An 18,412-nucleotide genomic window follows, 5' to 3' on the forward strand; every position below is an offset into this window, starting at 1 on the left:
ACTCCTTTGACCGAATCTACGAAGCAATTGGACTAATCACACCGGAGATGCTTTCGCGTGTATGGTAGGAGATTTAGTATCGCCTGGACATAGCCCGAACCACAAACGGTGCTCATAGAGAGGTACATTAAAACTTATTGTGTTTCTCTTTGTAAGTGTGAAAACATCACGACAATAAATGCAATAGTTTCAGAGATATAGTTATTTATTTTTCGTCAAGTCTTTCCCGGACACTCTGTATTAAAATGTACAGACATTGTGATTGTGATTTAACTGACGCACAACTCTAACCAGAATTGTCCTCCCTCTGTTCGATCCTTGGTCAGACATTGTTTATGTTTACTCTTACCGGTGACATTCAAACAGTCAGTGAAGTAGCCAGTTGTCATTAGACAAAGCTAACGCATTCCCGTCAGTGTTGTTCCGCGATGACAATAACAAATCATAATGCGAATTGCAGGCATTGTCTTGAGGACAAACGTCTTCGTACGTGGCCAGCTTACTCTGTTCGTTTTTCAAATTTTTCGTCGATTATGTAAAAAGCACTTCCCAATCTTTTATCTGTAGTAATGTCGCGAGAGGTCTGAGATCTGCCGATAAATTCACGAGCGAAGCGAGTGGATTTATCTGCGAAATCTCAGACCTCGAGTGACATTTATTAGGACTATTTCGTGAATAAAATAAAAATTTAAATAATACATTCCTAAAATTCGATCACAAAATGTTAATAATTGTATATTAACGAATACTAAACCTATTCAGACATTGTGAAGTTGAAATACTCGTACATGAATATCGATTATTGCAATAAAGAAATTCGATGTTATTATTCAGTAATGCCAATTTGTGAAAAACGAAATACAAGTTTAACAATGTTAATTACATGTACTGCAATTTTCTCTTATTGTTATAACAAATACATTTTCAATATCTGCTGAAATCATAATTTAATTTAACAGTAACAGTGGGGACAGCTATATATCAATGCTTATGTATTCACAGCGAGACATGTTGCTACACAGTGAAGCCATCTCTCTATAGATAGGCCTAATTAAAACACGAATTTTATTACGCCATACGGAAGGCAGTTTGATCAAAGATATTATTACTATGCAAGGTCTTTGAGTTTGATATGCGATGATATTACATAAATTTGAACGTCTATTAATTGTTTAATTTCAATACAAATGTTGTAGGCTACAATTTTATAGGTTATGTTACCTGTGGAAGCAGGACCAATGTCAGCTGTGCCTTGTTTCGACCGTTACTTACAATGAGTGCTACACGAAAGCATTTTTTATAGCTCGACAAACGCATTCTCGCTGTAGTGTGTAACGGAACTAAAGCTGCATCTACACAGTTCAATATTCCAATCTCGTGTGCGTGCAATCCGGGAAGAATATTGAAAGTATCAAGGTTAAAAGGTACGTTCAATTAAGATGCATGAAGATTTTGTGTCTACTTGGTGCGCCGTTTTGAACGTGGTCTTCACTGCATAAATATATTAATTAATATTAAATATCAATCTTGCATTCATTGCTTTAAAGTTGAAAGAAAAGCTTAACCGTGTAGTTGCATCTAAATGTATTCATGATCATCAATTTACGGGGAAACAGTTGGCGACAACGACTAAACAAAAGAATGACCATGCGATAAATTGATAGCGATAAATCTAGCTGCAGAAATTACCGCAAAGTCTGACTGTGATTGGTTGGAATTCAAAATTTCATTACACTTCATTGGTCGAAAATGGAATGACGTCATATAAACGAAATAGTCGTAATAAACTATTACGACACTGGTTTTTAACTCGAAATGATGCACAAATATACTTTATAATATATCCTTATTACATGATACACGATGTACTCCAACCTCAGAATATGAAGTGATACTTCAAGTCATTGCAATTTCTATCATACAAAGAACTTTATTCAAAACAGAAAATGCTTGAGACCATAGGAAAATTATTTTCAATAGTCATTAACTGTACTTGTATCAGAAAGCATATATATTCTCTTTGCTCTGTCAGTGTAAAAATTAATATCACAATTAGATTACATTATTCACATAGGCTATTGGAAACAAAAAACAATAGCAAACTCTCGCGAATCTCTTCAACAATGTTTATATCAGCTTATTAATTTCTGTATCAATGAAGTCTTATTATTTTATGTTGTTATTGGATATCGTGTGTGGAATTCATACTTTCATTGCGATTGTACAATCCACCTGAAGCATGACGACAAACCACATAGAATTGCTATTGTATTCCGTGTTACAAAGGGAACTGAACCTCTCTAAGTACAAAAAAGCGTATTTTGTTCTGTGGTTTGTAAAAGTTCGCTACAGGCATGAAATTGTAGCACAGGCTTCATCGTACGTACGGTCCGAAAAGGTATAATGTATTGTAGCTGTGAAAAATATAAAAATAATCCTGCTACTGCAGATTAATCTGGATCTTATCGGCTAATATGAAAGGTTACACATGTGGGATTTTCCATTGTGTATTTACTTTCATTTTCCTGCGGCTGTAATCACTGTCCATATTTAGAACCTGGCCACGGGGTCTACAGCTTGTTTCACAACTACTGTATCTCGTTTCATGCTTATATTGGGTGTTCATTTCAAAGTGTGTCATGATGTCACTGTTGTGAGTCAGCGATTAGAAGCGAGTTTCAGCTTTTATGTCAGAGAAGTTGCCTATTAATCAAGGCGTCCAATCTGAACTTGAGAACGTGTACGATATAACTCGAACATCGTAGCAACAGATGGCGGTCTGTACGGTCTGTGTGCTACCATAACCTCTTTCGAACTGTGTTTTTCGCGGCCAAGTCGTACCCAGGGTATTTGTTATCATCGGTTGCGTACGGCAAAATTCCACAACACAAATCAAATGCTCCATGTCCATGTTTACCGTCGAAATTAATGTCAACAAATACTGTACATAATTAATCGTCTTAACCCTCTCCACATATCCCGACAGTAAGAAAAAAAAAACACCTCAGTACATGTTTCCAAACAGTTCACATTCCTGCCACTACCGGCGTCACGGTACGTATCGGCAAGTACTCTTCAGAATGAACGCCGTACTTGCTAGGCAACTTCTCTGGCAAATAAGTAATACGCCTCTGCGGAAGTGTAGGAAGATTGAATTCTCTAGGCTCATCGGCTAGCCACATGACGATATACAGCGAGCCATGACACACTTTGAACTGAACACGCAGTAGACTGATAGGTATAGGCCAGTGACATCAAAGCAAGCGAATTTTCCTGACCTTGACGTCGTGCGCGGGCATCAAGCGTTACCTATGGAAAGTGGAATTATGCACATATGAATAAGCAGCCTGTTGGTTTAAGAAAACAGTGGTGTGCAAACTTCAAAACGTGAAATTTTATGTCGTTAATTTGATATGGGTTCTTTCTGTCTGAGATTAGCCTATATATTGTATTGTCTGTAAAACAAAAGTACTAACACCATTTCCTAATATTGCAGTTCTGTTTTAAACGTTAATAACATAATAAAGAGTTAAGAAGGAATATTCATATAAATTCCATAGTAGTACATCTATACTAAGTGAATAAAACACATCATTTATAAAGAAAGTGATATTCCAAAGAAAGAGATTGAGTTGGTATTGATCTTGATGGTATCCTTAGCCTTATAAAAGTAATCAATAATAGTACATTATGCAACGAGCCTATAATGAAGGTAATTAAGAAGTGAGTATGGATATTTATGAAACTCGCTTGCGCTCGTTTCATAATTTTCATACGAGCTTCTTAATTACCATTATAGGCGAGTTTCATACGACTTTTTATGCTCGACCATATTTCTAACTTAAAATTACCGGTATTCACATATATACATTTTATTTGTATCTGACAAGATCGAAAGTGACCTTGTTCTAGGTCGTGAATTGTGAGATGTGCGCAGACGCGAAAGTATTGATTTTTTCCGAGGAACAATAATGTCATTGACCTTGATATAATCCCTTTAAACTTGATAATATTATAATATTATAACCTTGTTTATTGAATTCGACATTGAAAAACGAGATGAAAAATTGAATTTATTTGAATATTATTTACAATTAACGCTAGTAACAGAACATAACCTTCTGCGACAGAATTGGATTTCCAGCCTTCGTGACTTTTCGCTAATTCTCTTTCGATTGCATATCCGAGAATAATCGATACTTGCGGTTTTATAACGGTACAAAGCTGACTCGTTATTGGCTGAACACCTGTAAGCTGAGTTGTCATTGGCTGAAAGATCTGACCTTTAATGAGTAGGTATACTTTAATGACATGCATTAAAGGTCTGCTACCAGGTGTATAATTACTACATTTAGGCATGGTCGAGAATAAACAATATTATTGTAGAAAGCAAAGTTACCTAGGTATATGTTTTAACTGTAACTAATAATACATAACAAAACTCTTGTCGCATTATGTTTTTTATGTGATATTGGTGCGCAACTTCCTATCATCAGAATATTAAATTATTTTCTCGAATTCTGCTCAAGCTATAGAGCTGACGTTTTACCAACACATAGGCATATATCTTCTATTTATGATGTAACAGCAGTTGCTTTGTTAATTCATTTCCTTACAAATATTTTCCATGCGAATATTTTCAAAATGTTAAATACCGTACATTATCTTCAGTAATACGTATTTACGATAAATTAGATTTACGAAACCATTGTTTCAGTACCTGCAAGGCTATTAAATTAACACATTTGAAAATTTCACTTTTCTGTAAAAAAAAGTTGAGAAAATATTCCTTTTGAATAAAAAAATCAAACTTGTGAAAAATGAGCATTACAATTAAAACTTACAATCTTATAAAGCACTTAAATTCTCAGATAAATCTAAAAATTAACATGGATACAGTTTTAATAATCGTCTTCCCTTCATCCATTGAAACAGTGCTGGCCATCCCTGCATATATAGCTCGACCAAACGGCATCTACTGCCTCTTTCGTCTGTCTCTTTTCTTTCCGCTGTAAAGCGCACAGGCTCTCCTGAGCTCTAAAGCGCGCGCTTGCGCCTATGGGCATCAGTTTAAATGAGTGGTATAGATTTTTAAAATGTTTCCTGAGTAAGATTATGAATTCCTGCTATGGGTTCACTATTTTTTTTTCAGCGTCATTGTTGTTGTTCATCATCATTATCATTATATAGCCGTACATGGATTTCGACCATTGATTGATCCGTAATGGTCCCAAATGTAAAAAAAAATTTCCAAATCTCCCTTTCAAAAAGTACAGTGTGTCCGGAGAAACATTCTGGGGTTATAAACTGCTATAATTCTTTCACTATGTGTTTTACGAAATTTATACCGGTGTCATTAGAAATAACAGCTCAAAGAATTTCAGGAAATGCGTAACTGATAATTGTTGGCTGAAACAACAGATGGAAGCACAAAAAGAAAGAAAAAACGCCGTTTCCGCTACTTCGTTGTGATTAAGGCATTGTTGGATATAAGCAAATTGTGTTACGTGATCTGAATATTAAATTTTCAAGTCTGTGTGAATTTTACAGCGTTTAGAGGGTTATTTAGGATGATGAAGACCTTCCAGCCAAATTCATTTTTAGTGACCAGGCAACGTTCCACGTCAATAGAAAAGTAAACAAGCACAATGTTTGGATTTGGGGAACGAGAATCCACATTTCATTTTGGAGGTTGAACGTGACTCCCCTAAACTAAATGTGTTTTGTGCCCTTTCGTAACGAAAAGTGTACGGCCCATTTTTCTTTCCAGAGAACACTTTCACCGGTATGCCTTATCTTGATATGCTTACTGAGTGGCTGTTTCAACAATTGGAAGAAGAAGGCAATGAATTTCTTTTCCAACAAGACAGAGCACCTCTTCACTGGCATCTTGATGTACGGAATGTTCTAAATCAACAACTTGCAGGAAGATGGATTGGGCGCGCTGGGAACCAAGATATGTCTTCTATATATGGCCTCCGAGGTCCCCTGACTTGGCCGTCTGTTACTTCTATTTATGGGGTCACATAAAGAATCTTGTCTATATACCTCCACTACCTCAAAATATGCAATATCGCATCGTATACGTTAGGGGGTGAAACCATTCAGGAAGTTAACAAACGTAAATACATCGGAATAATATTTAGCAGCGATCTCGGCTGGGGGGAAAACGTTACAGAAACAGCGGGAAAAGCATGGAGAGCGTTACACTTTGTGATGAGGGTACTAAGAAAAGGCTCTGATAAATCCAAAGAGATTGCATATAAATCACTATTTCGTCCAGTAATGGAATATAGTGCTGCATGTTGGGACCCTTACAGATTAGAACATATTAAGACACTAGAAAAGATTCAAAAACGGGCTCTCAAGTGTTGTCGGGAAAATTCACCATTAAAATGGGACACACTCACGGACAGGAGAACGCGAATTCGATTATGCGCAATGTTCAAAACATACAGAGGTGAGCCTGCCTGGAGAGAAATAAAAAATAGATTGCAGCCGCCAAATTACTCTTCAAGGAACGACCACTCATATAAATTGAGGGAAAGAAGACAGAGGACGGACATTGGAAAATTTTCTTTTCTCAATCGTACCATCAGGGACTGGAATGCTTTACCTGCAGACTTACTAAAGGCTTTACCAACAACCAAAAATGTATTTAAAATAGGTTTAAGGACTTCACTAGTAGATGGTAATTATACACAGTATTTAAAAGGTGTACATTATATTTTGTTATTGAAGTGTTGTATCAGTGAAGAATTATGTTGTGTCAGTGAAATGTGTTGTGTCAGTGAAGTGTGTTGCGTAAGTGAAACGTGTTCCTGTCAGTGAAGCTTTATAGTTTATAGTGGCAGTGCAAATGTTTTTGAAGTGTTAGTGAAATCAAGATAGAATCAGTGAAATGTGTCGTAGTTCCAGTGCAGTGAGTGAGTTGACAGCGAAATGAGTGTAGTGTTGAAAGGTACTTGTGCAGATATGAACATATCATACTCGTGGGTTTTAGTTCGAACTTAGGTTTAAGATACAAATTAGATTTATTTTAAATGTTATTTTAGGTGATCGCGCTTCATTTAATTTAGGATGTTCCCTGTTATTATTATTGTTGTTATTATTATTATTATTATTATTATTAATTATTGTTACTATTAATTATTAGTATTATTAATACTTAATTAATAAGTTTATTATTGTCATTATTGAGTGTAATTATTTATCACTGCCACCGGGTCTATACCCATTGCAGTGTGAATAAATACATACATACAACTTCGTATCACTGCCGCCATCGAGTCCATCCCTATAGATATGTTTGAACGTGTGTGGCATGAGTGATATCTGCAGCGGGACACGTGGAGCACACATCGAGTGTCTCTGAGTTCGGTACAACAATTTTTGAGTTCCTCTTCCTAATTTTACCAGTTTCGTATAAATCCGGCAACTGACAGCAACGCTATAGCAGTTTATAACTCCGGAATGTTTCTGCTGACACACTGTATTATAGTAGTTTAAACTGTCCGAAGACAGACCTGAACCCCAAAAGTGATATTAATATGGCACCATTTATGATGCAACTAGGCCAGGAGATATTGGGGCAGAGTGGCCAGTTACTTTTCCCCTACATTGCATACATCGCCGATTAGCTACATATTACGCTAATCAGACTTCAGATGCATGCAAACAATAATTGTTCTTCCTCCGACACATATCGTCAAGTGAGATGACTGCCTGATAATAGACGTAGCCTACATATCAGCCAGAATATCAATCTGAGGGAAAGTAAGATAGAAAGTCACTAATTGAAGAACTACCCGAAAAAAATTAACATCAAATTAATGAAATATATGACTTAGTTTATTTAAAAAGTTAATTTTGGGGATTAATGAAAGTACATTATATATTTTTTTTTATTTTAAAAGGTATTCCTTATTTTTGGTTTTCATTTTTATTAAATTGTTAAAACTAGACGATAATTATATTTTTTTTATTATATTTTTATGGTGTTTGAGTACTTTCTTCTAATCGTAAACATTTACTGATTACCAGGCTTCGAGACTTCGGACCCGATAAGGGAGTTCAGTGGGAAATCCGCATAACGGCGTACTGAGTATAGTGGTAAAGCGTACAGTGGGTGGGGGTACTGTAGAATGAATGACAACAAATACGCAAAGGAAAACGCTCTGGATTTGAAGGTTCTGATGAATAATTTGGTTTTCATACAAATATATTTTCAAACTGTGTCTGAAACTATTATACGGTTAGAAAAGTCAGAGGAAGAGATGCCGGAAGCCCTCAAATTAGTTGAGAAAATGACACAGAGAATTAATGAGACACTAAGTACACCGGTTACTGAACGTGTAAAACAGAAGTGGAAATCAATTGTATGTAAAAATAACGGATATGGAACATTGTGTAACATAAACAGCAAATTAGTGGACATAGAGTGGCCCGAGAATAAAGTACTGTCTCTTAGAGACTGCAATGATGTTGGGTTTTTTCGATTTGCTCCTATCACGTCCTGCGACGTAGAGCGCATGTTTTCACAGTACAAACTGTGTTTGGTAGACAACTGAAGAGATTCACGTTTGAGACACTGAAAATGTATTTTGTAGTACATTGCAATTCGGTACTGTAACTGCACTTCCTAAAGACAAATATAAATGACAAAGATAAATGAAGAAATTAAAATTGCTACATGTTTATTTCCACCATTAACACTTTATATAATTAAACACAAATGCTTATAAAAGACAGGAGAATAAATGCTTTTCACATTCTTTTGACATTGTCATTGTGTAAAGTATATTTACTTTCAGAATGTGCATATGTGTGTTACCCCATACTACCGTACTCTATTCTAAATAGCAACGTTGTTACCTCAACACATCTCTACCTTTCACTACCTGCAGCGAGTCAACAACCTATAGTAGAAGCATAGTAAACTTATTGTATCGGGTCCAAAGTCTCTAAACCTGCTGATTACACTATTGAGTTCAGAATTTATTTTTTGGTTTTATTTTTGATACTGTGCATTTTTTCAATAGTTTTAAATATGAATTATTTTCAGAATTGTTTTTTTTTTTTAAGTTTCCTGTTTTGAAGATGGTTTAGGTTTATCTATTTTGGTATCTAATATTAGTAGATATGGGAATGATTATTTTCAGTCATAAGTTATGCTGGAATGTTACAATTTTTAATGTATTTACTTTTTTATCTATTTATGTCTATTAAATTATTCTTCATGAATAATTCAATCGTTAATATTTTTATTATGTTTTTATACATATTTTCTATATCGGTTTTACTTACTTCGGGTAGTATAAGATATTTGTTTGATGTGATTTAATTTCTTTTGTTTTAATTTTGTTAAGATTATAAACTATATTTCGTCATAAATATTATAATAATTATTTTATTTTATTTATATTAGCTATTATATTTTAGGCTTATTGTACATTTAGAAGTTTAAGAATATTTTTTTTATTTATTTTTGAGGGTAGAATAATTTATAAAACAGTTATATTACCGATTGTTCCGTATGATTGTGACACTAGGACTCTCACTTTGATAGAGGAACAGAGATTATGGGTGTTTGAGAATATGGTTCTTAAGAAAATATTTGGGGATAAAAGGGATGAAGTTACTGGAGAATGAAGATAGTTACACAAGGCAGAACTGCACGCATTGTATTCTTCACCTGACATAATTAGGAACATTAAGTACAGACGTTTGAGATGGGCAAGGTATGTAGCACGTATGGACGAATCAAGAAATGCATATAGTGTGGTAGTTGGGAGGCCGGAGGGAAAAAGACCTTTGGGGAGGCCAGATGTAGATGGGAGGATAATATTAATATGGATTTGAGGGAGATGGGATATGATGATAGGTACTGTATTAATCTCGCACATTATGGGGGCGATGGGGGACTTATGTGAGGGCGGCAATGAACCTCTGTTTTTCTCAAAAGCCATTTGTAAGTAAATAAGATTAATCCCTACATTATTTTTAATTTAGGCTGGGGTAATGAATCTGATCGCCTTCTAGCTGGTATTTGTCTGTCTGCCTGTCTGCCTGTCTGCTTGTTTCCTTGTTTGCTTATTTCCTTATTTACTTAGTTACTTAGTTACTTACTTAGTTACTTACTTACTCAGTTCCTTACTTATTAGTTATTTATTTATTTATTTATTTATTTATTTATTTATTTATTTATCCTTCTCTTCCACAACACCTAAAATTTCCATACTTTATAAACCTCTCTTCCTTTATTGGTTGGTATCTATATATACATATATATATATATATATATATAATTTGAACTGGTAATGGAAATTACGGGAAAACGGCTGAACTGATTTTAATCAGTGACCCCTCATTTTCATGCCTGGCATCCAAAGTTATTCGGAAAAATAGTAGTTTTCAGTGAAATGTCAATTTTCCTACATAATTTTCCTATTTTCCAAAATCCATCTCTTGTCAGTTTTGAGAAATAATTTTATTGAATCACTGCCGACTTGATCGAATTTCAGAACAAAACACACACTACAATAAACAATAGGCTATTACACGAAGGCCATGACCTGCAGGATTGCCGACTTATTTGGAGCTCAATTCAATTTATTAAAAACTGATTCTGCAGTGTAATAATTTTCTGAGTACAGCTTTGAATTGGATATTCAAATCTACGAAACTTGAAACTTGATGACATTATTACCATTAGAAATCAAATATGATTATGGTTAATATCATGATGCGTCTATTTTTCATTAAATGTACATGATATTGATGCTATATTGATGACATGAAAGTGAAACGTTTTGAGGTTATGTAAGTAAACGTAGAGAATATCTTAATTTAGATCTTCATTTCTATAATTCACTGAGTGACTGCTATATATAACTACAAAACTTAAGTAAGATAATAATATTGTTATTAAAAATCAAATATTTTTATACCTATTAACCCAGTGGGGTTGTGTCTTTTTCATATACTTAATGGCAGCGTAGTGTAGATATTGATATGTGTCATTGTCTTCAGTATTGGCTCGAGAGAGCGCAAAAATTACAGTTCCTAAGGAAAGATAAAAAGTATTACATACTGATAAAATAAGAGGCCTAGAAAATTTTGTAGTCTCCAGATCATTTCAGCAGGATCTCTTAGTAGGATAAAATGATTTTACACTCTACATGTTCGAAAGCTTAGCAAACCTGACATTTTTTTAACTTTTACCTTCAATCCACAATGACCTGAAATAGCTACTGCTATCGTCCTGACCTTGATACTTGCGTTTTCGTGTTGAAACTCAAAAACTGAAGTTGGATAGGTTCAAGAAAAAGTATTTGGCCTAAAAAAAATCCATTTAGAGGGAGTATGTTTAATTATTATGGAAGCAAATAACTATCAAAAAGACAAGTATTCTTCATTGAAAATAAAACTGAAAAATTTTTATTTGAACGTCTAACGAACTTAGTTTGCAGCAGCATTTGCTGCACAAGCCACTAGTATTTTATATTTATAGTTTTTTTTAGGTTTATTATATTGCCTATTTCTTTATTAGTTGATAATTTTTAAATTAATAAAAAAATATTTCCAAGCAAACATTTATAATATTAAATGTTAGTAAATACAGTCTGCCTTCTAACGAAATACTGCACTGAAATTATTTTCTCCTGAAAGTGGCACGGCTTTAGATCAAACAGCACCAAAACTAAGACCACGAAGAACAGACCTCAGTGTGTAAATTCAAATGAAATTATATAATTCTCCATTCTGATACACTTGATTTTTACACTGAGAATATTTTTGTTCATTTCAAACAGAATTTACATACTTTTGTTCTCTGGATGAAACCTCCAACTGGCGCAGATCGTTTTTTAAGTAAAGTGGATAAAAACCGAAAAGATAATCATTAAATAATTTAGCGCAAGTTTTACGAACCCTCCAGTCCTCGGCTCCCATGAATCCGCCAACTGACGCCGTTTGCTGGGGCGCCATCTGCTGGCGACGAGACACGCGGCAACAGCCCTGACACAGGCACAACTTGGCGTACGTCCACTTGAAGCTATTGGCGAGGATATCGCCGATATTGGACAGGTACAGCAGGAACAGTGGGATGCCTATTATGGCGTACAGGATCGTGGTCACCTTCCCGTACACTGTCTGGGGCGCAATGTTTCCATAACCTGCAAACAAAAACCACAAGTTTATGAATTGATGTTACAGCGTGAAAAACAAGATATCTTCTACATCACATCATTTCCGACGGAGAATATGTAGCCATAGAATGGACAACATACAATCTGTTACCTGTCACTATCAGGAAGCACAGAAACTGTAAAATTCCGTATCTATTCTATTAAATTGAAATAAGAAATTCTTTGCATTACATTTTCATATATTATTTCACAAAGAAATCAGTTAACGATTTAGAATAGGGGAGACTGTTGTACCTTTAGCATAGTGTACCTTTGAACATTTTTTGTATTTTTATTTTTTGCTCCTACCTAGACGTCTCAAACTGAAGTAGATTGTAGGGAAAGCCACTAAGTAAATCTGGTCGTAGTTTTGGTTTGATTTATTGCAAAATGTGAGTTCTGTGAACGAAAGAATCTTTTTGAGTACCAAAAGTAAACATTTCGTTCCATCATATATACTGTCTAACATAAAACCCGATTGTATTTATTACCATCCATTAAGTACGGTGTGTTTCGTATCATCTGGTGAGTAATAACACATTTTAAATTCCATGATTTATTCGAATCTCTAGTTTTGGTAGCCGTATTTGTTTAAACGTGCACCCTCTTGTACCTTTGAACACTGAACATCTTGTACCATGGAACATGTTCCAAAGTACACTATACTATTAGTTTTTGTCTTTCATTTATATTAAGAGCATGTCACGAAGTAAGTCCGGAGTTAAGAGGCCTTGATGAAAGCTGTTGAAGCAGGTATTGTTCCTCCAGGAAATAAAATCTAAATCAGAGAAGCCTGCTATGGTTTGTGATTGCAAATACATTTTAAATATGATTGTCAGTTTTTACACCTATATTCCCACCTATATTCCATGTGTTCCAACTTACAAGAGGGAATGTTCTAAGGTACATGAACCTTTTGTACCTTTGAACACATTACATTTTATTTTTTCCATCCTTAATAGATGTGTAGGACAGGAAAATATATATATATATACGAAGTTGTAAAGGAATCTTCAATAATTATTTAAAGTATTTTTAATTTAAAAACATATTATTTCCCAAAATTAAAAGAAAATAAAATATGAAAAGTGTTTAAAGGTACAAGAGTCTCCCCTAATATTGCACCTATGAATGACGAAACACTAGTTCGATCAATTAAAATGTGTCTCAGTGAAACGTACAGCAGAGTCCGTATACGTCAGTTTCTGTCAGATGCGTTTCCAATTCACTGTGGGCTAAAGCAAGGAGATGCACTGTCACCTTTACTTTTTAACTTTGCTCTAGAGTATGCCATTAGGAAAGTTCAGGATAACAGAGAGGGTTTGAAATGGGTTACATTAGCTGTTTGTATATGCAGATGACGTGGATACGTTAGGAGAAAATCCACAAACGATTAGGGAAAACACGAGAATTTTACTTGAAGCAAGTAAAGAGATAGGTTTGGAAGTAAATCCCGAAAAGACAAAGTATATGATCATGTCTCGTGACGAGAATATTGTAGGAAATAGAAATATAAAAATTGGAAATTTATCCTTTGAAGAAGTGGAAAAATTAAAATACCTGGGAGCAACAGTAACAAATATGAATGATACTCGCGAGGAAATTAAACACAGAATAATCGTGGGAAACGCGTGTTATTATTCGGTTGAGAAGATTTTATCATCCAGTCTGAAAGTTAGAATTTATATACCGGTTGTCCTTTGTGGTTATGAAACTTGGACTCTCACTTTCAGAGAGAGTAATAGGTTATGGGTGTTTGAGAATAAGGTGCTTAGGAAAATATTTGGGCTAAAAGGGATGAAGTTACAGGAGAATGGAGAAAGTTACACAACACAGAAATGCACGCATTTTATTTTCCTCCTGACATAATTAGGAACATTAAATCCAGATATTTGAGATGCGCAGGGTATGTAGCACGTATGGGCGAATCCAGAAATACATATAGAGTGTTAGATAGGAGGCCGGAGGGAAAAAGAAGACCTTTGGGGAGGCCGAGACGTAGATGGGAAGATAATATTAAAATGGATTTGAGGGAGGTGGGATATGATGATGGAGACTGGATTGATCTTGCTCAGGATAGGGACCTATGGCGGACTTATGTGAGGGCGGCAATGAACCTCCGGGATCCTTAAAAGCCAGTAAGTAAGTAAGTAAGTATGAAGGAGGAAACACCCCACAATACTACTAATTCTCGCTTTATACGCCTAATTTTCTAACCCAGGGGAATGTAATTAATGCAGAGATCAATATAAGGCAGGATGTACTATGTTAACAACATATCCCTGTACCCAATTAATGTTCCGTTCTTTTCCTCCAACGTTCCCTATTATTCCAATCCCCCTCCACCTGTCCTTTCCGCTGCATATTGCTCAAAATTCCGTCTAATCTTTGGTCCACCTGTTCCTCCCTTACCAAGTAGAGCCCATTCTAGTATCTTCTTTGGCATTCTATCCTCTAACATCCTCTTCACGTGTCTATTCCATTTGCACTGTAATTTGCACAAGCCCTGCAAGTCACAATTTTTATAAAATTTAGTTGTTCATATGGTTGTAATAATTAATCATACATAGGCCTTCCAAAGTGGTGGAGAAAAACCACATGTCCCGTGCTCGGAGTGCATTTCACAGCGGCAATACGTTACATTGCATTGCAGGCAAAGCTCAAGTCCAGGACATGTTAGATTTTATAGAAATCAAAAATTTTTATTTTTTCAGATTGCTTTTCTTTGTTATTTTATAAGTTTAAAGGAATTTGCAGAATTTTTTTTTCGATCTGCTATTTATGTTTATTGTTTATTGTTAGTAAAGTAACATGAACAAAAATACGATCTTAGTTCTTCCCTGAAGGAGTAAAAACTCGTGTTCAGGGAGATATCTAAACACAAAGATAAACAGAAACAAATTCATTCATTCATTCATTTATTTTATTCCATAGATCTTACATGAGCAATGAAGCTTTAAGATGTGGAACATGTCAACATTTTACAATATTACAATTACAATTTTTACAAATTTTTATAGTTTTACAATTTAGTAATTTTCTACAAATTTTACAATTTTGTACAATTTTTTTACATTTTGGCGAGATGTAGTGAGATGAGATGAGGTCCGAGGATTCGCCAAAATATTACCCGGCATTTGCCTTTTCGGTGGGGGAAACCTCGGAAAAGGTGGGGGAAACCTCGGATAACAAAGATAATTATTTGACACAAACTGGGTCAAGAAACAAATTACAGGAATAAATTAAATTTAAAAATACAGTTTCAATTTTAACAATTTAAATCATACAAATACATATACATACTTGGTTCAAAAAGTTCCCGGAATTTGCTAGTATCATAGAAACAACGTACCTTAAACACTATTCTACAGCATTCCCTTCAAAATAGTTGCCTTCCGCAACAACACACTTTTGCCAACGCGTGTAGAGTTCCTGGAAGCAGGCCTGGAAGCCATTTTGTGAAACCCGTCTTAGTGCTCTCGTCGCGTTTGCGATAACCTCTTCAGCATTGAATCTCCGTCCTTTCAGATGACTTTTCAGACGGGGAAACAGAAAGTAATCAGGCGGTGAGAGCTCAGGAGAGTATGGTGGGTGATCCAAAGCAGTTATGTTGTGCCTGGCAAGAAAATTCTTTACAATAATTGCGCGATGAGGAGGTGCATTGTCATGCATAAGGAACCAGTTGTTGTGTACCCACTTTTCTGGACGTTTCCTTCTCACTGCGTCCCGGAGGCGACGGAGGATTTCTACGTACAATTCTTTCGTTACAGTACGACCTTCTGGAATGAACTCATGGTGGATGAGACCCTGAGAGTCGAAGAAAACTTGCAACATAACTTTGCCTTTGGAAGTGTCCCTAGGAAATTTTTGCTTCCGAGGAGATGTTTTCAATTTCCACTCAGATGACTGTCGTTTAGGGACTGGGTACTACAAGTAGCACCAAGTTTCATCACCAGCAATAATTTTGTTTAAGAAATCAACATCTTCATCAGCCATACTGATCATGTCCCCAGCAAGAGTCATTCTTGTTTCTTTCTGTTCTGCCGACAACATTTTGGAACTAACTTCTGAGACACGTAATGCATGTTGAGATGCTTGTGAAGAACATTGTGTACACTTCCGACTGATATTCCGACCTCTCCTGCTATCTCTTTTGTGGTTTTACGTCGGTCGTCCCTCACAACATTACGCACACGCTGAGCGATTGCTTCATTTGTTGCAATTGTTGGTCGGCCGCTGCGTACGTCATCTTTGATGCTATCGCGGCCACCAGAAAAGCGTTTATGCCAGGCATACACTTGAGTTTTTTTCATTGCTGCTTCGCCATATGCTTCTTCCAACAATCTTAATGTCTCTGCAGGAGTTTTGTGTAACAAAACACAGAACGTGATGTTTGTACGTTGCTCTGTGTACATAATTACAAAATGCGACGAACAAACACAACACTATGATAAACAATTGTCTACAACTCAAAACCAACAATAGCCATTATCAACAAACTTTAAGGAAATGACATCATGAATGTTACTAACAAAACAAATGTATAATATCCCTTGTTATATATTAATACGAAAAATGGTAGTAAAATTCCGGGAACTTTCTGAACCCGGTATAGATATTAAATCAATACATAATCATTAAAATAAATTCCTAAAGCTATTTTTTAAATTTCTGATAATAAAATTTTCCAAATTTGGGTATTTATCAATTATTTTATTGTATAACTTCGGACCAAAGTAGGTACCATGGTTAAGAGCTGTGCCTGTGAAAACTCTGGTTCATCTAGTCGTATAAAATCGGATCTTTTAGTTCCATATTTATGATGATACAATATGAATTTGTTACGATTTTTATGTATGAGTAAGGTAATATAATAAATCTGTTTAATTTTCAAAACATTAAAATCAGTAAACAAAAGCTGGAATGAGTAATCAATTGGTTTATTAAAGCATATTACAATTATTCTTTTCTGAATCAGTATTAGTGGAGTGAGATTAGAAATACACGCATGTCCCCACCCTACAATTTCATACTATTCACATTATTCTGAATTTGTTTAATGTTTCTGTACTTTTTTTCTTTTTCTTAGCTTAATTATACATTTAATATTATTAAGAAAATGATTTTTAGAAGTCATGAATTTTAGGAACACTACACGACCAGACGGGTCATTTTTTTTTTCAGAAAATAGTAAAGAAAAAGAACTCAAGTTCAGGCATGTAATGTATTGTATTGTATTGTACTGTATTGTATGTATGATGTATGTGTGAATGTGTGTGACCGTTTGATTATATAAAAGTTTCCAGATTACTTTTCACACTACCAAACGCAGAGTCACTTAAAATAGTGCTGCTGAATAAGGTAAGTTCTGAAAGTAGTTGGTTAAATTGTTTTACTAGAAGGGGCTAGCGACAGGAACAGTTTGGCTGTGGCGCATGCGCGGACCTCTCATGTAGTGACTGCTTGATCGCAACATGAATTTTTATCGCGTGCACATTACAGATCAAATCATGAAGTTTCCTTCGTGCTCCCGTTACACATTTTGCATATGGACTATTCCATATGATATCGATCAGTAAAAAACCTCGCATTTTTTATATTCTAATTTTTCCCTATTTATACAAGGTGCTGAGGACAGTGCATTTTCAAAAATATACTATCAAAAGTCAAACCGTTTTCGTACTATAGAGCGACAAATTTACCATATTTTATAAAGAACAAGCCTCTTTCAGCACTCAGAATTCTGGAAACATTTACTGCAGAACATTGAACGAGAGCTTATTTTGAAGCTGACATTTGGTAGGTTATGTTAAGAAGTAATCCTTATTTTTATTGTATACAGATAGACAGATAATCTGATGTTACTTACTTTTAAGTTTTTTGCCAATTTGTAAAAATGTAAAAAATATTGAGAAAAAACCTTGCATTATTAAGAGGGATTCGGCATTGTTTGCTTAGAGGCTCGGCTATAAGTTTCGAGAGTATTAAATAAATTATTTTCACACGCATAGACTTGAACGGCGCAGCACCGCACGCACTGGTAGAGAGCTGAAGATAAGCGAGCGTTGGGCGTCATTTTACTCATGTGTTTATGAAAACTTGTGATAAAGCTAGCCCAGCTATGCACTACTAGACGAAATATCACGTGTTTGTCTCCTGGCCTTGCTTGTCTCGGCTAGCTCCCGCCTCACAGTCAGCTGGTTACTTCACGCGCGTACTATTTA

The 18,412-nt window shown here is 35.2% G+C and overlaps 1 protein-coding gene across 9 annotated transcripts in view; it reads right to left on the minus strand.

The window, feature by feature from the left end:
• sand (sandman) overlaps positions 1-18,412 on the minus strand; it is a 1,680,707-nt gene that overhangs the window by 151,835 nt on the left and 1,510,460 nt on the right. For all 9 annotated transcript variants that reach the window (XM_069842971.1, XM_069842966.1, XM_069842970.1 and 6 more), the window contains one exon: positions 11,932-12,176. In XM_069842971.1, the coding sequence (XP_069699072.1) occupies positions 11,932-12,176 (245 nt within the window). The remainder of the gene's footprint in view (positions 1-11,931; positions 12,177-18,412) is intronic.

This window comes from Periplaneta americana, chromosome 13 (genome assembly GCF_040183065.1).
Source record: "Periplaneta americana isolate PAMFEO1 chromosome 13, P.americana_PAMFEO1_priV1, whole genome shotgun sequence".
NCBI lineage: Eukaryota > Metazoa > Arthropoda > Insecta > Blattodea > Blattidae > Periplaneta > Periplaneta americana.